Genomic DNA, 23,772 nt, shown 5'->3' with positions numbered 1-23,772 from the left:
GAAGATCTTGCAACTGCATCACCACTTGTGGTTCCATTCGAACTGCGGGAAAACGCCCTCCGGGGCTGCTCCTTCTCCTGGTTAATGAGGCCCTGCTTCATAGCGTCCTCGATCTGTACCCCCATCTCATGCAAATCTAAAAAGGTGGAGAAGTGGAGAACGATCATCTTTTGCATGAGTTTGGGCTGGGGATTGCGCACAATCATCCGAATCGGATCTTTGTCAGCGTGCCTAGTGGCCATCATTGAGGCCTTGGCCCTCCATCGGGTTACGAACTCAAAAAAGCTCTCCTTAGGCTCCTGCCTAGTCGTCTCAAGATCACGAGTTCTAATCTCAATTTGTGTATTATAGGAGTATTGAGCGACAAAAGCCTCGGCCATCTCATACCAATTCCTCTTAACATCGTCTTCCAATTTTGCATACTAGATGGCCGATACACCCGACAGGGTCCGGCCGAATAAAGAAAGCTTATCTACTCTGGTGAGACCCATTGGCCTTAACATGTCTGAAAACAGCCGTAAGTGCACCATGGGATCCCGGACCCATCAAAGTGGTCAATATGTGGCATTTTAAAACGGTCTTGCAGCGTCACGACCGCATTGGTATACCCATCCTCAATGTCCGGGATGGACTTGACACCCTGAGATTTCTTGAATAGCTTTTCAAGCTTGCTCGCCTTCAATGTTGTGGGGTCCACCTCGAAGTCAAAGGGAGAATCCGACAGGTTGGTGGGTGTTTTGGATAATTGGGGTAGGATTGGGGGCGGAGCCGGTCCTGTCGGAATGTCCATTTCTCCCTGACATTTGGTGCCTCCTCGGGTGCTGGAACTCCTGGTAGGGGAGGTGCATGGTGCGAAGCAGATGCTCCGGTTTGCTGCTGTAACCTGGCGATCAACTCTGCTTGTTGAGCCATGACCTCGGCCTGTTGTTTGGAAAATTCGGCTTGACGAATAGCGTCCTGCTGCATGATTTTCATACTTTCTTGGAGTTGACGCATCATCTCCTCCATTTCCTGCCATACTGCCCTGATCTAACTGATCTATCGGTATATCTGTGTCTGTAAAAATAGATATCTCAACCCAACTACGCACAGGTGAGATGGATAATGACCGCTGATCTGAGGACTGTTGAACTGGTGATCTGTGCTTGATTGGCCCTTTTACCCTGCCTCTGGCAAAGGAACACTGATTTCCCTTGAACTGAATCTCTGACCTAACAAAGTCTATCAGCACAAATCCGATGAACCTCGGGGGATATTGGAGCCTTCTGAAGCTACGGTTCCAAGACTACCTAGCAAAAGAGAAAACATGCAGCATCTCAGCCTGATTTCACCAAAACAGATATGAGCAGCCGAATAACTGTGCTCTCTACTGAATTCTGTCCAAGATTCTACCTGTAAACTGATACCCTCAGGTCAAACTAATTCCCCACATACTGATGCCCTCAGGCCTGATACCCAGACTTGCAAATTGATACATGCATTCCTGTAGAGACACACTCTAAGAGCACATAGCAAGCAAGTGTGAGCCAAAACACCGTTGTGGAGGGGTAGGGTTTTCCTGTCCTAGTTTCGTCAATAACTAGGGTTTCACTACGCACACAGCGGTTTCAAACAACCTCTAATCGGGTAAGCAACCTGTCCTAGTTTGGAATGGTCACTATGGATTTCGAATATGCACTAGGTCGAATGATCAAAAGGGTGCCCTGGTAAAAACCAGGGTTTGTATTCCCATCGTGGCAGAGCTCGTAACCGGCCAGCCTTATGGCACGGTTCTCAAAACGAGCCTCCGGCAAACCGTTCAGGAATAGCAGATGGCAAACACGGTGTCCTAGGCGCACCAATGCAAATGCAATGCAAAGAAACACATAAGTGTAATCAAAATAGGATATCATGAGTTCGAGTCAAGTTCTCTAAATCCCCACAAGAGTCGCCAGAAACTGTAGACGTCCTCGAACGTCCCGGGAGGGAATCTCGTTTTGTTCATTGGGCTCACTACAATTCGGACTCAAATGCCACAGTTCTGAATCTAATCCCGCAAAGTGCAATGCGAAACCGATAAATCACCAAAGAGTCCAAATCCGGCAAATCGTTTTGAAAAATAGATTTTTAGAAAGAAGTACCAAACATGGACTGCTTTGCCAGCTACAGACTCACCACCTAAATATTTTGTTTTGGGAGAATTTAGGAAACCCTGACTCGTGCCTAAGGCCACGTGTCCGTCATCACCAAAGTTGCCTCGGCTCGGGAACTTGGGTACGATTGGGGAAGGTCACTTCGTGAGCACCCCCGCTCGCCTGATCAAAGATCGGCCTGTACTAACCATGATATCGAGTTTTGAAAACATTATGTGCTCTTATTCTAGTTATTTGCCCAGAATTACTATGTGATGCACACAGCGTACAAGTATAGACTAGATTGCCAAAGTTGGAACAAAGCATCGCATATCCGTTTATTTTAAAAATGGATTGAAATTTGCTACTCGCAAGTAGGCTAAACACGGGTTTCGACGAATTATTCCAACTCAAACAACCCAACCTTTACCCACTGGCATTCAGGCAGTTATATCACATAGCACATAGCCTCATGGTAAGCATGCTATCATGGCAGTCACTCACACTCACACACATGCAAGGATGCTAAAACGTAAATACTTACCGAGTACTCCAAGCCAAAACAGAAACTAGTTAGTAATCAATGCATGATCCTACTATGCTGAAATGCCTAATGCAACACATGCAAAAATGCAACTAAGATAGGCTCAGCTATTCTAAAATGGCATATGAAATGCAACAACTGATACACGTATTCAACTCGGAATTGAAATACAATGCAATTAGTATGATGCGCCGAGCCCGGTGCATGCAAGACAGATGAATGAATGCAAACATGCGAAGCATAAGGATGCTAATTGAAACATGCCCTAAAACTAAAGGTCGCCATAACTCAGCAGATAATTCTTTAATTCCGATAGATATAGTTGAATTAAAACACATTAACCACTAATTAAATAAGGATGATTTTTGGGGTCATTACAGAAGCATCTCATTTAAAGTTTTCTATCAGTTTTATTGGCTTACGGGGCCTGGTTTCACTCAAACTAATCTTTCTTAGCCTTCAAGAAAGAGAATTTATGGAATAATCATCGTTTAACGATTCTAGTTTAACCTAAGCAACCCATTTCATGTTTTCTAAATCACCTAAGTGTTCAATTTTCAATTCCAAAAGGATGAATTTGAATTCCCTGTAAGTTTTATCCTATTTACCTTTCTTTTCTCTATCTCTTTTAGTTCTCAGGAGGATAGTTTCTCTCTGACTCTCTCCGTCCTTCTCTCTTTTTTTTAGGAACTAATTAGCTTAGGCAACAAATAGTTTCATTAGCTTAAGTGGCCAAGTTTAACTCATAATTTTTTTTTTGGTGAATAAGAAATAAAATTAAACAAAAGATTTACCAGATTACAAGGGGCATACCCCAGGCCGTATCTCAAAAAAAACAAAGGCAAAAGCCTCGGCCAAAAAATAATCGAAACCCAGCCCACAACAACAAAAGCTAAAACAACACAAAACTAACAAAACAGACAGATCAGTCCTAAAACTTCATCACTGACTGATAGAAACTAAGGCGAACCAAGTCAGAGATTGTAAAAAACCATGTCCTGCAAAGGATAGGGGTTTGGTACAGCATGAGCACACAACAGCTAAAAACTATGTCCTGTATTTTGCACACAGCAACACAGATTGTACAAAAACCATGTCCTGCATTTTGCACACAGCAACACTTTATAGCTATTGGAAGAATAGCATAACAGATTCAGCAGATCTCTTTTACCCGAGGTCATATCCAGCAGCACCATTAAAATAAAGAGAAAATAAGACCAAACCAAGAACCTCCTACACAACTCGTAGGAGTAGGCGCCTTTACCATTAACTAGGAGAGTAAAACTATCAAAGAGTTTTATATACAAACAAAAATTAAGACAACTGATAAACACACACATATAGCTTGACAAGGCGCTGGAAGCAGCCATCCCCAAGGTACATGTCCAAACAGTTTGATGCCTTCTAGAAGGGCGCAAAATGCAGCTACCGCCACTCCACCATACCATGATCAGATATACCTGCCCAATATAGAGTAATAGATGAGTATCGGGACTGTATAGACAATCATAGAGATGCAAAAAAAGCATACACTCAATTTGGGACCTCCCATCACTCAACCCACATTTTAAGAAATCTCTCCACTCAATCTAGTGTCTCACTTCACTTGACCCACTACTCACATCCTCACACAGAACCCACAGAGAGAATGAGTACGTGATAACTTCCTTAACCTGCATAAAAAAATATATAATATATAATAATGATTAGAACTTCATATATGTGCAATCTCACTTCCCTCAACCCACATTTGATATACAGAATATCTGGGCTCACATCACTCAACCCACCACAAGACCTATCCGAACTTGCTAATGGATAGGAAACCATCATTGAATGGAATTGATTAGTTCACATGCCAACCTGCAAAAGAACACCTAGATTAAATAAACACTCACTTTCTGCTTACCCTCACTCAACCCTCAATATGGGTGATCTCACACCACTCAAACTCCTTCCAGCAACATACTGCTGAGACAGCTTCATGATCTTAGGTGAAAGATTCCATTGCCTCAGAAACTAGCTATCACCTGCAGATTTAGTCCCATTTTCCATAGAATGAACTCTGCCTCTAACCATTTGGATAATAGAGTTAGTAACAATCTCTTCAGGTTTGGATACCTTACGAAAGATTCTACTATTTCTCTCCATCCAAATATGCTATGCAGTGCAAAGGGAGGACAGTTTCATGATTACAGATTGCAAGGTTTTGCCTTTTAGTGTCTTGGTAGCATAATCAACAGTCTCCACCCAAGACAAATTAGGACAGCTAGTGTTACACTTAGTCTGGACAGCAACCCAAATCCTAGAAGAATAAGCACACCTAAAAAAGAGATGGGTGTGGTTCTACTCAGGAGCTTGACAGAAATGGCAACTAGGATTAGGAACAATACCAAACATTTGTAATCTATCACCAGTATTCAGCCTCTCATTAATGGCCAACCATACAACAAAACTAACCCTAGGAATTAATGGAGGTCCCCAGATCAGTTTAGACCAAGGAACTTTGGGACCCTTAGCCCTCCAATAGTCCCAAGTAGAATGAATAGAGAACACACCATCAGCATTCAAGCTCCAGAAGGGAGTATCCAGAGAGTTGGAGCGATTGAGGGTAGGAGGAGTAGAGGAAATCCATTCATTTATTTCCCAAGTATTAGGGATCGGCCACATCCAAGAGCCATTAGAAATAATGGAACTGACTTTGGAACTATCAAGAAAATTAGTATCATACAAGATCCTCTGCCCATACCTATGCCAAAGAGAGCAAAGAGGGTGCCAGTTATCAAACCAAAGAAACACATTTTCCCCATTACCAATTTTGAATTTGATAAGAGGGAAAGTTAAATTCCTAAGAGATAGAAGTTTCCTCCAAACCCAAGAAGGATCAGTAGGCATTTTAGTACCCCAGAAACTCTTACCTTTGAGCAAGTAAGACTTAACCCATTGACACCACATAGAACACTCCCCACCGGAAAACAAAAACTAGACATGTTTGGCTATAGCAGCCTTGTTCCAAACCTCCATATCCTTAAAGCCAAGACCACCTTCATTCTTATGTTTACATATATTCTTCCAAGCAATCTTAGCACTATGCTTCTTCAACTCAGTCCCAGACCACAGAAAAGATCTAAGAAGACTTTCAATGTCATGAATAACCTTCTTAGGAAGAATAAAAAGCGAGGACCAATAGACTTGGATCGAAAAAAGAGTTGAGCTCTACCATCATAAGATAGAAGTTTATTAGTCCAAATTTTAATCCTATTAGTTATTCTATCAATCAGAATTTGGTAATCAGATGCCTTAAGCTTAGTTGTGATCAAAGGCACACCTAGATGCTTCACAGGGAGTGAGCCCTCAGTAAAATTAGCAATATGAAGAATGCCTTCTTTAACCTCCATACTATAACCCGAGAAGTAAATGTTACTCTTGCTAGGACTAGGTGTGAGGCCCGACAAACTCCTAAACTCCTCCAAACCATGCATAATGAGGATGATAGTATGAGGATCCCCTTTACTGAAGATCATCAGATCATTAGCAAAGCACAGATTGACGATTTTGGTTTTCTCACATCTCCAATGATACTTGAACAAAGGGCTACTAGCCTTTTCAGCCAGAATTCTGGCTAAGATCTCCATAGCCAACACAAACAAATAGGGGGACATAAGATCCCCCTACCTAAGCCCTCTAGCCCCTTTGAAGTACCCACAAAGGCTGCCATCAATACAGATAGAGAAAGAATGACTAGTCACACAAGCCTTTATCCAAGTTATCATACAAGGAGGAAAAGCCATCGCAGTGAGAATATCAACAATAAATTCCCACCTCACATTATCATAAGCTTTCATAATGTCAACTTTCATAGCATACTTCGGGGTTTTAGAATTCCTATGATGGCCTCTCAAAATCTCTTGGGATAAAAAGATATTGTCAAAGATTCTTCTGCCTTGGACAAAGGCAGATTGCACTGGGTCTATAAGATCAGGGAGCACCATCTTAACTCTGTTAGCCATGATCGTAGCAATGCATTTATAAATGGTGTTAGAACATGAGATGGGTCTGTAATCACCAACTTTCATGGGATTAGGAATTTTAGGAATAGGGGCTATGATGGTACTATTGATTTCCGTAAGAAGCTTACCAGAATCAAAAAACGATTTTATTGCTAGGGTAACCTCCTTACCAACAATATCCCACGAACTTTTGAAGAACCCAGCAGAGTAACCATCAGGGCTAGGAGCTTTATTAGCCTTGAGAGACTAGAAAACCTCCTTGATTTCAGCATCAGAAACGGGCCTAACAAGATTGGCCGATTGGGATATAGAAACTTTAGTTTTCACCAAAGATTGTATCCTCTCAAGGCCATTATACTGATCCTTGAAGGTGGAGCCAAACAAGTTAGTATAAAACTGAACAAAAGTGTTATGAATGTCAGCACTTTCAGTGGATCTAATATCATCCCCTAGATCAACACTTAAAATTTTCCCCCTATTGATATTGATTTTCACAGACCTAAAGAAAAAACTACTATTTCTGTCCCGAAGACCTAACCATTGAACTCTGGATTTTTGAAGAGCAAGGCACTCTTACACTTCGCTAAGGTCAAGGTATTTTTTAAATTCTTTTCTGTCCTGAACTTGAAGCTCCAAATTCACAGGATCCCTATCCAACTTGAACTGGATAAGATCCAAACTACCCTTGGAAGGTTGGACACGAATTGAGATATCACTAAAGTCCTTCTTGTTCAAAATTTTGAGACTAGCCTTCAGCTGTCTTAGTTTCTAACACACCCTAAACATAGGGCACCTCTGATATACTGATCCCAAGTGTTAGACACAGTATTGAGAAATTCAGGATGTTGGGACCAGAAATCAAAGTATTTGAAAGGTTTTTTAAAGGAACTCTTATCGACACTGATATTGACCATAGCAGGAGAGTGGTCAGATATACCAGATGGGAGAAAAGTTGCAGTTGACTCAGGAAATTTGTCAAGCCAAGACTCATTAACAAGAACTCTATCAATTTTAGTGGCTATATAGGCCCCATCAACCCTTTTATTAGCCCAAGTGAATTTGCAGCTCCCATAAGATAAATCGGCCAACTCAGAAGCATTAACATAGGTGTTAAATTCCTCTTGGTCACTACTCCACCCTGAAGATCCCCCAACTTTTTCTTGCAGATATCTGATAGCATTAAAGTCACCCAAAAAGATGCATGGAGATTTGGATTTAGTACGGGAGATGTGATACATAGTTTCAAAAATATTCTTCCTCAAAATGTGCTTATTTTCAGCATAAACAAAAGTTGCAAAAAATTCCTCATTAGCAGCCAAATCATTGATTTTATAAAAAATATGCTGATTGGACATATAAAACATTTGGACAGCACAAAATTCATTATTCTAGCACACCCAAACCCTACCAGTTTCAGTTGGTTGTAAATTAGATAAAATAGACCAATTCCCAAAACAATGAGCACATATTTTACTCTCATTAATCAGTTTTATTTTGGTCTCCAAAACACACCAAATTTTTAATTTCCTTATGTTTAGATGGATCATTCAATCCTCTAACATTCCAAGCAGCAATTTTAACAGTCATTGGGAAACAAAAATAATAAGACAAACCCACAACCAACTAAAACTAGCAGTTACCTCTTCTTTTTCCTCTGGCTACTACTTTCTTTGCCAGAGGATTTGATCTTTGTTGTCTGGGTAGCCTGATGAGCGGGCACAACCGGTTTGGATATCTCTTTTTTGGTGGTGGTATCACTAGTCACTGCCTCAAGAAACTCTACAGCCTGAAGAATTACCAATTTTCTAATCTCCGAGACACTTTCTTGGAATCTATCCACTCCATTGCTTTCGGAGCTCTGTTCTTCCACAGATGAGCTATTTTCAGCCAATGTCTCATGAATCTCCACAGGTTGGACTGTTGTTGGTATTGTCATTGGGTTTGGTTCTAGTACTTCCACAGCTTCTGGAATAACCTCTACCTCAGGTTACCCTACCTTCCTTTTCCCCTTTGGTTTAATGGTTGTCCATCATTCTTCATGATCGGGAACATTTTCCTTAGTTGTCTTTTGAAGAGAGACTAATTGGGCAATTTGCTTTGGCACACACTTATCAGTGTTATGTCCAAAAATTTGACAATGTTGGCATATAGATGGCAAACCCTGATAGTCAACTCTAATTAGCACAGCTTCATCCTCACATCTTATTTGGAAGTAAGATGGCAATTTTGAAGTCGCCTCAATTTCAACACAAACCCTTGCAAATGCCACCCTACTGCCCCTAGCCATGAGCTAGTCCATGAAAAGGGGGTTCTCTATTGCACTAGCAATGCGACTTAGACCATCCGGATCCCAATACTCCAGCGGAATATTAAAGAATTTCACCCAGACTGGAATTTTTGTAGATTTTTCCTTGGCTAACTTCATCATTCTTTTCCATTGTTTCAGAATGAGAAGATACCCTCCTATGTACCACGGGCCTCCTTTAAGGACTTCTCTACAACTGTCTGGGGTATCAAAGTTGAGGAACATGAAGCCATCTCCATTTGTAAGTACTTCCTTCCGACCTTTAGTTTTCCACACCCCAAAAGAACTATTCCGTAGATAATTATAACCTACTCCCTTATCAACAAAATATCCCACAAGACATGTATCCCATTTCTCCAAAGGGTCCGATCTAGTCGGCATCTTTACCACAATACTATCATCAACAGCAGTTGGAGGAACATACCTTAGCTTGATATTGGATCGTGTGGACGCAGCCGTTACGTTGGCCCACGAACTCTGCTGATTAGGCCCTAGGACTACATCCTAACTGGATCTGCTCCCTCCAGCACCTCCACGACCTCCTCTCTCCCCACGATAGCTACCGCCACCCCTACCTCGTCCTTCTTGAGGAAAGGGGCTAGGACCAATGAATGTCTCCTGAACTTCAGTATTGGTACCAAGAACTGGATCGCTCTGATCGGATCGATTCTTGTTTTCCCCTCTATTTCGTGCTACCTCAAGGCTATCTGGAAGATTTAGAAAACTGTTGTTCTCATCCTCCACGATTTCGGACCATCTAGGGTTAATAGCCTGTCCAATCGGGGTCGATGGTTCTTGACAACTACCAGCAACATCCAATGGACTAGATACGGGAAGCATAGGGGCTTTCGGCTCCTCCAACCATTGTACAGAACTCTTGATATTTTCATCACTAGGAACAAGAGATGACAATTTTTCCCTAATGTCAAATGCTATAACACTCTCATCCACAGTTCGGCTCTCGTTAACCCTAACTGAGATTTCTCGGCGACGATCGCCTAAACTGGACGGCTGATCAATCTATGGTTCCAAGAGTCGATCTACCTCTTGAACTATAAGTTCACTTTGAAGGACTTGCGGGATTTCAGAAGGCTCCATCAAATTCTCACTCAAGATTGCAAAGTTGTTGTTTACAAACCCTAATTTTTCACTCGTCACTAACAAGCCTAATCTACCCTCGTCATTACCCGAAACCAATTTATTAACTCTGGACATTGTATTCAATGAGATGTTGAAACCCTAGAAACAGAAGTTTCTAGAGAGATGCAGGAGCTTCTCACACTAACCCATGAACTAGATTTGGTTATGCTAGTTTAACTCAAATTAATCTTGCTTATTCTTCAAAAAAGAGATTTTACTTATTAATTGTGCAATAACCATATTAGTTTAACTTAAGCATCTCATTTAAAGTTTTCTAATTGACCTAAGTGTTCAATTCTCAAGTCCAAAAGGATGAATTTGAATTCCCTTTCATTTTCATCCTAATTTCCGTTCTTTTTTCTGACTTTCTCTTCCACCACTCACGAAGAAAGCTTTTCTCTAACTCTCTCCGTCCTTCTCCAACCTTCTCTCTTTTGTTCTAGGAACTACTTAGCATAGGCAACTATTAGTATCATTTGCTTAAGTTTCCATGTTTAGTCCAAACTAATCTCTCTTAGCCTCCAAGAAACGGAATATACGGAGTAATGGTAGCTAAATGATATTACTTTTACTTAAGCCACTCATTTAATGTTTTCTAAATTACCTAAGTGCTCAATTCTCAAGTCCAAAAAGTTGAATTTGAATTCTCATTAATTTTCATCATATTTCCCTTTCTTTTGCCAAACTTTCTTTTCTACCACCAAGGAAAAAAGATTTTCTCTAACTCTCTCCGTCCTTGTAGAACCTTCTCTCCTTTATTGTAAGAACTAATTAGCTTAGGAAACTATTAGTTTCATTGGCTTAAGAGGCTAGGTTTCACTCAAACTAATCTTTCTTAGCCTCCAGGAAAGAGAATTTACAAAGTAATTACTGAGTTAATTATTCAGTAAATTCCAAGTAAATTCTCTGTAAATTACTAAGTATATTCCCAGTAAACTCTCAGTAAATTACTCAGTAACGTACTCTGTAAATTCTCAGTAAAGTACTTAGTAAACTCCTAGTAAATTCTCAGTAATTTTGTAATTAAATTCTCAATAAATTCCAAGTAAATTTTTCATAAATTCTCAGTAAATTACACAGTAAATTCCAAGTAAATTCTCAGTAAATAATTTTGTAAATAATTCATTAAATTACTCAGTAAGTTCCTACTAAATTCTCAGTAAATTACTCAATAAATTTCAAAGTAAATTCTCAGTAAATTACTTAGTAAATTCGTAGTAAACTCTCAATAAATTACTCAGTAAATTCTCAGTATAATCCCTACAAATTACTCTGTATATTACTCAATAAATTCTCAATACATTAACTAGTAAATTACTCATTAAATTCCCAGTAAATTCTCAGTATATTACTGAGCAAATTACTTAGTAAATTCTCAGTACATTACGCTGTAAATTACTTTGTAGATTTCTAGTAAATTCTCAGAACATTACTCAATAAATTGCTCAATAAATTTCCAGTAAATTACTCAGTAAATTCTCAGCAAATTACTCTGTAAATTCCCAGTAAATTACTGGTAAACTTTTAGTAAATTACTCAGTAAACTCTTAGTAAATTACTCTATAAATTCCCAGTGCATTCTTAATAAATTACTCAGTAAATTCTCTTTAAATTACCCAGTAAAATCTCTATAAATTCTTAGTAAATTACTCTGTAAATTCCCAGTAAATTATTCAGTAAATTCTCAGTAAATTACTCAGTAAATTCTCAGTAAATTCCCAGTAAATTCCTCTGTAAATTCTCCGTAAATTACGAAAATTCTCCATAAATTACTCCCTAAATTCTCAGTAAATTCCCAGTAAATCCTTAGTAAATTACTCAGTAAATTCTTAGTAAATTCCTAGTAAATTCTTATTATATTACTCAACAAATTCTCATTAAATTACTTAGTAAATTCCCAATAAATTCTCTATAAATTACTCTATAAATTCACAATAAATTGTCAGTAATTTACTAAGTAAATTGCTCAGTGAATTCTCAATACATTACTCAATGAATTCCCTGTAAATTCTTAGTAAATTCTCAGTAAATTACTCAGTAAATTCCAAGTAAATTCTCCGTAAAAGAAGTCAAAATAGTTGCCAAAAAAAAAAAAAGAGTAAAATGAGTTGCAAAAAAAAAAATAGAATAAATAAAAATTTAAAAATATATGATTTAAGTTTGACACTTTGGTGGTGTAACGTAATCACATTAATGTTGTTATTAATTGTATTTAATTTTATAATTACTTTTTGAAAAATAATATCTTTGATTCATTTTCTAAGCACTCATTTGGCATTTAAGCTTTTCGGACTATCAAGTTAAAACAGTTGCCAAAAAAAAAAAAAGAGTAAAAAAAGTTGCAAAAAAATAGAATAAATAAAAATTAAAAAATATATAATTTAAGTTTGACACTTGTGTGGTGTAACGTAATCACATTGATGTTGTTATTAATTGTATTTAATTTTATAATTATTTTTTCAAAAATAATATCTTTGATTCATTTTCTAAGCACTCATTTGGCATTTAAGTTTTTTGGACTACCAAGTTAAAACAGTTGCCAAAAAAAAAAAAACTAAAAAAATTTGCAAAAAAATAGAATAAATAAAAATTTAAAAATATATGATTTAAGTTTGACACTTGTGTGTAATGTAATCACATTGATGTTGTTATTAATTGTATTTAATTTTATAATTACTTTTTGAAAAATCATATCTTTGATTCATTTTCTAAGAACTCATTTGGCATTTAAGTTGTTGGGACTATCAAGTTAAAACAGTTGCCCAAAAAAAAAAAAAAAAAAAACAAACAAACAAACAAAAAAACAAAAAGACTAAAAAAAGCTACAAAAAAATAGGGTAAATAAAAATTTAAAAATATATGATTTAAGCTTGACACTTGTGTGGTGTAAAATGCCCATGTAGGGTCAAAGGCTTGAATGCTATCTAGACAAGTCCTATATGGACGTATTTATACTTTTGTAAAAACGGGTACAAATCCTGTATGTGGAGGAGATACATAATCTCATCATTATTTTGTATGGGAGCAGCATGCTCAAATGTTTTGATTATCTTTCTACTGGTAAAGTCAAAAGTTCCTATCTTATAGATAGTATCCAGTTTGACTTTTGGGATAGTCCATTTATCTAGGGCTTCCCTAACATCCTGGTAGGCAACTAACTCTGCTGCTTCTGATGTAGAAGCTACTGTATTGGCTACTGTAGTGATAGGTTACTTTGTAGGTGCAGTACTCATATGGATGTATTGGGACCATATATGTATAATTTAATTAAAATATAATTATAATACAGACAATAATATACTTGGCTTTGATACCAGTATCCAATGCACCCTTTGAGATGGTAGATGTCTTGATTGAAAAGCATCTCTAATGGGAGCCATAGAAACCAGTTTATCCCATGGTCCAGTATATTTTAACATATATCCAGACCTAAGCATAGCACTTATTGATCCTAATCTATCAAAGTTTTAGAGCTTAGGATTCTTTCTCATGGATATACGTATCTTCCAGGAACATCACCTTTTACAGTTATTTCTCGAATTCTTTTAAAGGTTTTAACCACCTTGAATCCTTACATCAAGAAGCAGAGTGAATTAGGACATACAGTTCTAATTGATACTAATCTTTTCAGTAGCCAGGTTGTTGTTCCAAGAATGATACCTTGGCAAAACATAACCTTTCCAGAAAAATAGCATATTCCTAATCTTGTTCCGGTCAGACCCATTGTCTGACAACCTATAAATGATGTTATACAGACGCAAGGAGGTAATGTATATCTCACCTTCAATAGGCCAAGCAGGCCATTATCCAGAAGCATGTCTAGTGCTAGTTTTAGAACTGATTGATCTTATAGAGTAGATCTACTTGAGTCTTCAAGACAGTCAACTTCAGAACCTATAGAATCAGTGTTAAAGGAATGTCTTCCCGACCTCCTAGTGACAGTAATATTGACAATACTACAGACCTCGTAGTGCAAGGAGTCCAATTTTCAAAAAACCAAATACCACATGGTGTGTATGAATCCAGAAGGCCTTATAGCCCTACAGCCAGCGATATGAATTTTGAAGTCTAAGGGATTTGTAGTGTGTCATCCGGAATATGTTGGACATTTTGTTTTGGTTTGTTTACAGGTCCACTTTTCTTTTGGGTTGGATATGCGTGGTTACTGTCCGTTTTTCTTTGGATTTCTTGTATAGTTTTGGGTAGGGCCTGGGTCATGCCCCTTGCATTCTTGTGTTAGTTTTTTGTTGCTATTTTATAACTTATTTACCCCCCCCCAAAAAAAAGAATTCTAATGGATTTTACACCAAAAAGTGAAAATCATAAAATCCTAAACCAGGATTTTTACCAAATTAAATACCAGGAGTTTAGGACGTGGTATTTTAAGATTCATAGTCCTACCCAACTTCTCTAGCATAAACAACAATATTACTGTAGACACCCCATTTTTGACCACCCTTAAGACTTGAGCACCACTGATTGCTTACTTGGTGATGAAAGCTGTGTAGTGCAAAGGTTTGATTTCTTCGGCAAGAGGAGCTTCAAATCCCAACCTTACACCCCATTTTTGGACCAAAACTATTTTTTGACCAAAATGATTTTAGACCTTAAAACCCTCTCTTTCAAAATATTTTTGAAAAAAAACAAGTTTCTACGATGTTCCGAGGCTCGCATTTCTTTAAAAATTGTACTTTTTGGTAAACCGAGCAAGGACAAAGTGAAAATAAATGAAAGAGAGGTGAAATCTTTGAAAAGTCATTCAAAACACCTTGTTTACAAGTTTGAAGTTGAAGAAAATAAGAGTGGAGGGAAGAAACCTAGTTGGGGAAGAAGTTGGGCATGAACCGTTAAGAGAGAATCAGGCATCCTTCACTAAATCAGGCCTATCCTTTTGTATGCTTGGAATTAAGCTATGAGGCTACACCATTGGAAAGAGGACTTCTGGGGCTTCATTTTACACTCAAGAATCTCCTAAACCCGAGTCTGGATGAAGGAGATGTGGCTAGTTGGAGTTAGGCATCAATTCGTTTAAGCCAAAATTGAGCATTCTTCACAAAAATGAGCATATCTTTCTTCACACTTGGAATTTTGATGTGAGGCTACCACCATTGGAAATAAGACTTTTGGGGCTTCAGTTTAGACTCAAGAATGACTTATAAAGGAGTCCGAAGAACGGTGATATGCCCATTTGAAGTTGGGCCCAAAAAGTAGATTTTTTTTCCAGCCACTGAATGAGGCTTACCGGCCATGTGCCAGCCATTGATGGTCCTTGCCGGCCACAAATGAACCTTGCCAGCCATCAATGATGCCTTGCCGGCCATTGGTGTTAAAAATCAGTTTTTGTGCAGATATTTCCCCTCTAGCTGTTCCACACTGCTCCAGCTATTTCTGAATTGACATTTTCGACTTGAGCTCTTACATTTCTGTATATAGAGGGCCTTCTCTATTGTTTTCAATGTTGATGAAATTTTGGGAGCCTCTCTCTTTACAATCCTCCCTCTCTAGATTTCTCTCTCCCTTGAACTTTTGTGCATACAAGTAGAGACACACTTCTCCTTTGCCTATGATCCTTGACCAAAGTTGGTTATCTTTGAGCTGAGGTTCTAGGAGGTCTTCTTGGAGCTGTTGAAAGTGATTTTGCTTTGTTTTGTTGCCTAAAATTGTGTTGTGCTTCAAGAGGTATAAGACTCACCTATTAAACTTGTTTTGCGTAACTTGTTTTGCCATCTTTTTGTACTGTTTTTGGTCTGGCTTTCAACTGCAAAAACCTCTATTTTTATGACCTGAAAATGGTGGTTTGAAGTTACTTTGTGCTAAGGGGTAGTCCACCCTTCTTGTCTCTTTGTTTGTTAAGCTTTTGTGCCATTTCTTATCACTTTTAAACCAACCTTTTTGGGCCTTTTAATCACTGATTTTCAGAGGTATTTTAGTGGTAAAAACCTTGTTTTGAAGTCCAAAATTAGAGGGGTTAGCCTCCCTTCGTTGTATTTTGCTTGCATGCCTAGTTAGCTTCATGTGTTAGCATGTTTTTCTTGCTTAATTTAGCTTAAGACCAGCTTGTTTTTACCTCTGTTTTGACCTGTTTTGGCTCTGTTTTGGGCTGGTTAATTTAGTTGAGGCTTGTATTGCATAGTTGTAGGGTTAATTCCTTCAGTAGCTTGGTGTTTTCATGCTTTAATCACCATTGTTTTAAGTTCAAAGCATGTTTTAGTGTTGTTTTGCACTCCATTTCAGGACGGAAATCTCTGCAACCTCCCTCAATTCTTCAGTTTTTTATTTGCTTTTGAGAGTTGTTTCAAACTTGGGGTCTCTTAAGCTTAAAATTGAGGTTATGCTTAATGGTTTAATCCTCTTTGAGGATTCATTACCAGCGTCATGATCTCTCTCATGCCTTAGATTACCCCCTGGTTGACACTTCTTTTACTTTAGAAGACACTCACTTTTGGACTTAATCGATTAAAGAATGAATTGGTAGTGTAAAATGAGTAAACAAGAATTGGACAAGTAAAAGAGGCAAGATAATCATCTTTTGTGTTACATTATTGGACATTTCATACTCAAAAGTGATGAAATGTGCCATTTCCCTTGGTCTCCATCACCCTTGATCATGCATGATAGGGCGGTGGTCATTTGAGTCGTATTTGTGCATTTATCGAAATTGTACAATTTGGATCTTTGGCCATCATGCAATGAAATTTCTTGATTGGTGGTTTTGGATCCAAGTGTGCCACTCCATTGAGGTTTTGAGATGATAAGGATGGGTACAGTACAAACATACCCTTGGAAAAACCTTTCTTTTGCTCTGTTTATGTTTTGTTGCAGTATGGTGATCCAGAGCATCGGTGGCTGGCAAGGCCCCATCCATGGCCGGCGAGGCTTCATTTCTAGTCGGTAGAGGGTCAGCAGCTGCCATCTATCGCCGGCAGGCCACTGATGCAATCCTCAGTAGAGATTTGGTAAGTTTTATGCAGAAAGATTCTGAAGTGTGCTCAACCCTGCAAACAGAGCCTCTCAAGAGCATAATGAAGGGCTTTTCAAGGCGAAAATCGAGTGCATGCATATTCCACTTCCCGAGGCGGTGCAGTGGCAACGTAGTTTAATATGTTAATTGCTTAGTTAATTTGCCTTGGTGTTGTAATTTAATTAATTAGTTTGCTAATTAGTTAAGTGTTGTAATAATTAGTAATTGGTTTGCTAGTTATTCATTTGGTTTGTAATAATTAGTCTAATTAGTTTAGTCTAATTAGTTTAATTAGCTTAGCTCTTATTCATTTAGACCCTCCTTCGCGAGGGCATAATGTTATAACAAGTGTGCATGCGTGTGTGTATGTCTTCCAACCCCACGCCTTTCTCCTTTTTATTTAATCTCTTTTGATGGTTAGATTAGGGACATTTTCAATTAGCATACCTTACGCTTGCTTCCATTCATTCGTTTTGCATGCATCGAGGCTCGGTGCATCATTCAAACTGCATTACAATTTCAATACTTCTTTGAATACGTGTTTCAAAGCATGCTATCAAAGTGTTGCAAATACCATGATTAGGTAGCCGGGCCTATTTAGTTGCATTATCGCATGCATTGCATTAGTCATTTAACATAGTTAGGATCATGCATCTTTCTAACTAGTTTTTCTTTTGGTATGGAGTGCTCTGTAAGTTTTATTCTTTAGTGTACATTCATGAGTGTGGTTGCCATATTGCCATGTTTCGCATGCTTGCCATGAGGCTGTGTGCTTACTTGTTAAACTGCTTGAATGCCTGTGGATGAAGGCTTGTTGTTTGAATTGGAATAGTTCAACGAATGTAAGTTTTAAGCCCACTTTGTTGTGGCAAATCATGTTTTAAGTCCACTTGGTGGCAAATCTGCATCTTTAAGTCCACTTGAGGTTGGCAAACACAAACCGTTTTCACGAAGCAAACATGACTTGAAATGTTCCAGTTCTTGCGACTTAGTCTACACTTGCTTGTGTGCGTCACATAGTAAAGCTAGTTTGTAACTGGAATACATAATCTTTATAAAAACTCATATAATGATTAGTAGAGGCCGATCTTTGATCGGGCGAGCAAGGGGTGCTTGTTTCAAGACCTTCCCTTCTCGTATCTAAGTTCCCGAGCCGAGGCAACTTTGGTGATGACGGGCACGTGGCCTTTGGCACGAGTCAGGGTTTCCTAAATTTTTCCAAAAATAAAATATTTAGGTGGCAACTTGTATCAGGCAAAGTAGTCCAATTTTGGCATTATTTGATTTAAAATCAATTTTCCAAAAAGATTTGTCGGATTTGGACTCTTTGGTAATTATCAGTTTCACATTCCACTTGTGAGACTAGATTCAGAACCAGAGGTAGAGTCCGAGTTGTGAGGCCTTCTTTTCAAAGCCTTTCCGAAAGGCGGGGCGTAGAAAAAAGCGAGTCCACAGTTTCTGGCGACTCTGTTGGGGATTTAGAGAACTTAACTCGAACTTATGATATGTTATTTTATCTACACTTATGTGGTTCTTTGCATTTGCATTTGCATTGGTGCGCTAAAGTTGCAGTGTTTGCCATATGCTATTAATGAACGGTTTGCCAGAGGCTTGCTTGGAAAAGCTTGCCAAAAGGTTGACCGGTTGCGGGCTCTGCCACGATGGGAATACAACCCTTGGATCTAGACTACCGTGGTACCGTTTGATCCTCGTTTCACTTCTCAGTGTTAGGTATGAGAGGTATATTAGGTGGTTTTGCTGAGGTACCGTTTTTGACCAATCGACCTAGTTGCATATCGGAAGCCATAGAGACTGTTCTAAACTAGGACAGGTTGCTCACCCGAATGCAGGGATTGTATGAAACCGCTTGTTTTGTGTAGTGAATCCCTAGCTCCTGACGAAACTAGGACAGGGTAACCCTACCCCATCATAGGGGTGTTTTGGCTCTCTTTAACTGGTATGTGCTTTACAGTGAAACTGTACAGGGATGTGCATATCAGTTGCCAAGTTGGTATCTGTTTTGGGGCAGAATTCAGTAGAGAGCACAATCATTCAGCTGTGATCACATCCATTCTAGTGAAATTGGGCTGAGATGCTGTCTGTTTTCTCTTTTGCAAGGTAGTCTTGTAACCATAGCTTCAGAAGGCTCCAATATCCCCCAGGTACTTCGGACTTGTGTCAATAGACTTTGTCAGGTCAGAGATTGAGTTCAAGGGCAACCAATGTTTCCTTCGCCGGTGGCAAGACAAAAAAGGGCCAGACAGGGCTCATTGGTTCTATTGATTCGACAGTCACCAGTTTTAAACTCAACAGACCCGTGATGGCACAGAGTCCGGAAGAAGTTGTGGCCATAGTAGTGGCATTAAACTAGGGAATCACCATGTAGCATGAGACCAATGCTGAAATACAACGCCCATTTGGGGCACCCACCACATATCCAGTCTCGAGACCCCAGCCGAACTTTGACCCACTTCCACCAGTTGAAGATTCGTATGGTCCGAATCCCCGAGAAGGGTTGGCTCAAGCGCGAGTTTTTAAACCCCTAGTGCACCCTAATGGGAGGCTTTATCCCCTTGATACTAATGATCTTGATCCGACCTCGGTGAAAATTGCGAACCTTGATAAGCAATTCAAAAGGGCACAGGGCCTTAGCTCCATTGAGGATGGGTACACCAAGGCTGCCGTAAGGCTCCCAAACAGATTCAAAATGCCACACATTGACCGTTTCGACGGGTCTAGAGATCCTATGGTACATATCCGACTTTTCTTGGATGTCCTGAAACCGATGAGTGTAACTAAGCTTCAAAAACTCTCTCTGTATAGAAGAACCCCGTCGGGTATAGTAGCCACTTGGTACACCAAGTTGGAGGATATAGTGAAGCAGAACTAGGAAGAGCTGGCTGAGGCCTTTGTCAATCAGTACTCTTACAATACCCAACTTGAAATAACCACTCAGGGCCTCGAAGCAACCCACCAGAATCCTAAAGAGCCTTTTGTGGAATTTGTTGAAAGGTGGAGAGCAAAGGCAGCACCGATGACAGATCGACCTTCTGAGAGGGACCAAGTGTGGGTAGTGGTGCAGAACCTTGAGCCTGATATGTTGGAAAAGTTAATAGTGGCTCCACTGTTCACTTTCAAAAGTTTGTATAAATTGGGGGCTCAGATTGAGAGTGCGTTCAACAAAGGGATTATTCCCAGAACAAGTGAATTGATAAGGAGGGTGATTTTCGGGAGTACCAATGCTAGTGGTAGCACTATTCCCAAACCCACTGAAATCAATACAGTCGCCACAGCCGACCCTTTTGCCAAATCAAGCCAACAAACAGCCAGCCCAGCTCGAGCTCAAGGCAGAACTTTAACCCTCCCTATATGAGCCTAACTAGCGCACTAAAAGTCATGATGGAAAGAGGGTATCTCAAACCCCTTAAACCTTAACCTCGGCCTGACTCACTCCCTGCTAGACATAACGCCACCAAATACTGTGTATCATCAGCAGTGCGGTCATGGCACCGATCGTTGCTACCACCTTCGTCATGAGGTCTAGAATCTTATCGACAACCAGACAATAGCTCCACTCTAGACCGCAATGACCAAGTACCTCATCCACACCTCAATCTAATCCATACACTGCCATCTACCTACAACCCCAGCATATACATCACCCAAACCCATTTACCCAAGCCCGAGCTGTTCATTCCAAAAAGCACGGACTTTGGCATGATGGATGCACTCGAACCCCAATCATCTCAAACCCATAAACCCACTACATCTGAGTTGATGAGCATGATTGAAGATTTGCAAAAAACTATGGCAAATTTAGCCTTTGGAATTTTGGTTTCATCATCAACCACATCACATGCGAGAAATTTCATGCCAAAAGGCTCCTCAATCTTGGGGTGAGCTATAATTGAAAAGGGCCAACCTAAAGGTATCTTAGGTTTGGGTGGTGGCATGTCAATAACAACTGGGCTTCGCTCTGATGTAGCGACCCAATCCCTTGGCAAAGTGGAGGCAAGTTGTAAGAACAAGGTAGGGGCAGGCATTGGTCCCTTCGAACATCTTCAGTGGGCTTTTGAGGCTTTGAAGGCTGAAGGACTGAGCAAACAGCAAGTGCTCGCAGTTGTTGCAAAGATTGTTGGTGACACTTTTGCCACTCAGGATGAGAGCATTTTGAATCAAGGGGCAAGCTGGGAAAAGAGATGTCGTACCAGAAATGCTCCTTTCAACTCCAATCCTACACTCGGAAGAGATCATAAAACCCAGTCAGCATCTGCCAACCCCTTTGCTAGCATATGCAACACACAACTCCACAAACCTCAAGCCATCAAGCCCGAGGCCAAAGGGTCTTCACCCCTCTTTACATGTCCTTATCCAAAGCCATGGGCATGTTCATCAAAAAGGGTCATCTCAAGTCCCTAGAGCCTCGACTTTCCAGCCAAGCAAAATACTGCCACATACTATGCCTTCCATCAACAAATTGACCATGACACTAACAGCTGTTTTCGTCTTCTCCATGAAATAGAAGATCAGATCGATAAAGAGGTCATCATTGCACCAGGTCCTGCAAAAGTCTATCGGTACTGGATCGATAAACTTGGGGGATAATATAATTATGTGATCGGGGGATGAACCACCTACTGATGGCACTCATTTTACTCCAGATGTGGTGGATGGGACGCACTGTTTTGAACAATTTGAAAATGTTGTTTATTGTACTTTCTGACTTGGGTATTGAGTCTGTCTTGTTATATTGAGTCAGTCCTGTTGTGTGAGAGTCGGGTCATTTCGGGGGTATTACCTCGGACATTGTTATCATGTTTCGTGTTTCTCTTTTACAATCTTTCTTTTGCATATGTTTCTGCCTTTGAGCTAGTTGTACCAGAAGATCTGAATGAAACAGTAGTGCATTTTCACTTACTTTTCTGTGCCTTTAAGTCATTGCATTGACCTAAGTTTTTCAAAGCTTTTCTAGCACTGCGATGAAAACAAAGAGGAAGGAATTCCTTAGGATTTGCAAAAATTTGATCAATTGAGAGAGAGAGGCATGCACTTATGAGATCATGTTCATTAATGTGAGTACTGAGAAGGATCCTGGCTTGATCCAGATTGGTTCTACATTGTCTTTGACGCAAGCGACTAGTAGCTTTATTAAAAGATTTCAAAAAATATTTTGCGTGGTTCTGCGAAGACATGCTTGGAATTGATCTTGAGATTGTACAACATAGGATCACTCTCGGCCTCGAGACTCGACTACTTTGCTTTTAAACCTTGAACTTTGATTCAGAATGTTCAACAATCAATCAGAACATAAGGCTTGTATGGTTAGATCAGAAATAACCCTTGAACTAGGGGAAAGAAGGTCAGATGTCGTCAAAGGAAGCTTGCAAAGCTGGATCAGAAGTAGCCCTTGAACTAGGGGCAAAAATGTTAGATATGCTCGAAGATTCAAAGATGAGTCATTTCGCAAACCAGTGAAGATTGGCAAGAAAGCCAAATACAAGAAATGGAGAGAAGAAATTATTGCAGAAGGACAATCAAGTTCCTATCCACAACACTAGGGGCAAATTCAGACCCGATTGGATGGACTCCTACATCATCAGCGAACAATAGCCGTTCTCCTGGATTCAAATGGCTTTGAGATCTCAAAATCGATCAACATGGACAAGTTAAACTTTTCTATCCTTGAGAGGCTCGCTAGGCCAAAAACCCGGAAGGGTGACCTAGGCAAAAGTTAGAGTAGAGAAAAGAAAAAGAACAAAAATGAAAAAAATGAAAACAAAGAAAAGAAGAAAAGAAAAGAAGAAAGAAAAAGAAATGAAATGAAAAGAAAAAAAAAAAAAAAAAGAGCTCGCAAGGTCGAAAACCTGAAAGGGCGGCTGTGGCAAAAGTCAGAGCGCAAAAGGAAAGTGTTAACACCCGAGTGAACCTCTACCCAAAACTACGTACGGCCTGATTCCCATCTTTGAGATACGTAGGCAACTTCTTCCTGAAGTTCTACCCTAATCATTTTTGGCCTGCTTGTCTTATCCATGTTGATTGGCTGATCCTTGTTCAACTCGGCTATCTTATCCATGTGCAAATTGGCTTGTCTTCATTCAAATTTGATTGTTCTATTCCGTTGGAAGATTCAGCTGCAAGACAATTCAAGTTTAGATCTGAGGTTACACATCTCAGGAGTTAATTCCTCGTTGGTGTAACAAGTCCACGGGGGGGACCTCGCTGCTACAGTTCGGACTCTCGATTTGTGTCACGGTTCTTAATCTGAACCAAAGAGTCCAAATCTGGCAAATCGTTTTGAGAAACAGATTTTTGAAAAAGTAGTGCCAAACATGGACTGCTTTGCCAGATACAGAGTTGCCACCTAAATATTTTTTATGGGAGAATTTAGGAAACCCTGACTCGGTGCCGAAGGCCACATGTCCGTCATCACCGGAGTTGTCTCGGCTCGGGAGCTTGGGTACGATCGGGGAAGGTCAGCTATGAGCACCCCCTTTCGCCCGGTCCGAAGACCGGCCTCTACTAACCGTGATATCCGTTTTTGAAAACTTTATGTGTTCTTAAACCAATTGTTAGCCTAGAATTACTATGTTATGCGCGCAGCAAACAAGTATAGACTAGATTGCCTAATTTGGAAAGAGACATTGCATATCCGTTTGTTTGAAAATGCTTTGGAATTTGCTACTCGCAAGTAGGCTAAAATA

General features: G+C 39.6%; 3 protein-coding genes across 3 annotated transcripts; all 3 read right to left on the bottom strand.

Annotated features, from left to right (window-relative positions):
* Positions 1 to 4,080: 4,080 nt before the first annotated feature.
* Positions 4,081 to 5,550, bottom strand: LOC114305299 (uncharacterized). Its single transcript, XM_082895167.1, has 3 exons — positions 5,116 to 5,550; positions 4,257 to 4,328; positions 4,081 to 4,149 (listed from the first exon to the last, which is right to left on the bottom strand). The coding sequence occupies exons 1-3, from the start codon at positions 5,548 to 5,550 to the stop codon at positions 4,081 to 4,083; spliced, it is 576 nt and encodes a 191-aa protein (XP_082751293.1).
* An 87-nt stretch (positions 5,551 to 5,637) lies between these two features.
* Positions 5,638 to 6,290, bottom strand: LOC114305298 (uncharacterized). Its single transcript, XM_028250372.2, has 2 exons — positions 5,955 to 6,290; positions 5,638 to 5,871 (listed from the first exon to the last, which is right to left on the bottom strand). The coding sequence occupies exons 1-2, from the start codon at positions 6,288 to 6,290 to the stop codon at positions 5,638 to 5,640; spliced, it is 570 nt and encodes a 189-aa protein (XP_028106173.2).
* A 36-nt stretch (positions 6,291 to 6,326) lies between these two features.
* LOC114316991 (uncharacterized) lies at positions 6,327 to 8,601 on the bottom strand. The gene is made up of 5 exons (XM_082895166.1): positions 8,306 to 8,601; positions 7,470 to 7,835; positions 7,243 to 7,344; positions 6,993 to 7,140; positions 6,327 to 6,911 (listed from the first exon to the last, which is right to left on the bottom strand). Exons 1-5 carry the CDS (start codon positions 8,599 to 8,601, stop codon positions 6,327 to 6,329), a joined length of 1,497 nt encoding a protein of 498 aa, XP_082751292.1.
* Positions 8,602 to 23,772: the final 15,171 nt, after the last annotated feature.

Source organism: Camellia sinensis, chromosome 11, assembly GCF_055761805.1.
Source record: "Camellia sinensis isolate YWXY chromosome 11, ASM5576180v1, whole genome shotgun sequence".
Classification (NCBI taxonomy): Eukaryota; Viridiplantae; Streptophyta; class Magnoliopsida; order Ericales; family Theaceae; genus Camellia; species Camellia sinensis.
Note: the sequence above shows the minus strand (reverse complement) of the source record. Positions and strands in the feature narration are given on the sequence as shown.

Excerpts from the sequence above, each read along its gene's own strand:
- LOC114316991 (XM_082895166.1), bottom strand. The coding sequence starts at position 8,601 with ATGACAATACCAACAACAGTCCAACCTGTGGAGATTCATGAGACATTG. Across the intron at positions 7,836-8,305 it reads AGCCAGAGGAAAAAGAAGAG|ATATCTGCAAGAAAAAGTTG; the intron begins GTAACTGCTAGT and ends TAATGCTATCAG. Across the intron at positions 7,345-7,469 it reads GTGTCTAACACTTGGGATCA|TTTGGATCTTATCCAGTTCA; the intron begins GTATATCAGAGG and ends TTCCAAGGGTAG.
- LOC114305298 (XM_028250372.2), bottom strand. The coding sequence starts at position 6,290 with ATGGAGATCTTAGCCAGAATTCTGGCTGAAAAGGCTAGTAGCCCTTTG. Across the intron at positions 5,872-5,954 it reads TGATCACAACTAAGCTTAAG|AGCTCAACTCTTTTTTCGAT; the intron begins GCATCTGATTAC and ends TTATGATGGTAG.
- LOC114305299 (XM_082895167.1), bottom strand. The coding sequence starts at position 5,550 with ATGCCTACTGATCCTTCTTGGGTTTGGAGGAAACTTCTATCTCTTAGG. Across the intron at positions 4,329-5,115 it reads GACCTCCATTAATTCCTAGG|GTTAAGGAAGTTATCACGTA; the intron begins GTTAGTTTTGTT and ends TTTTTTATGCAG. Across the intron at positions 4,150-4,256 it reads TGAGTAGTGGGTCAAGTGAA|TCCCGATACTCATCTATTAC; the intron begins GTGAGACACTAG and ends TTGTCTATACAG.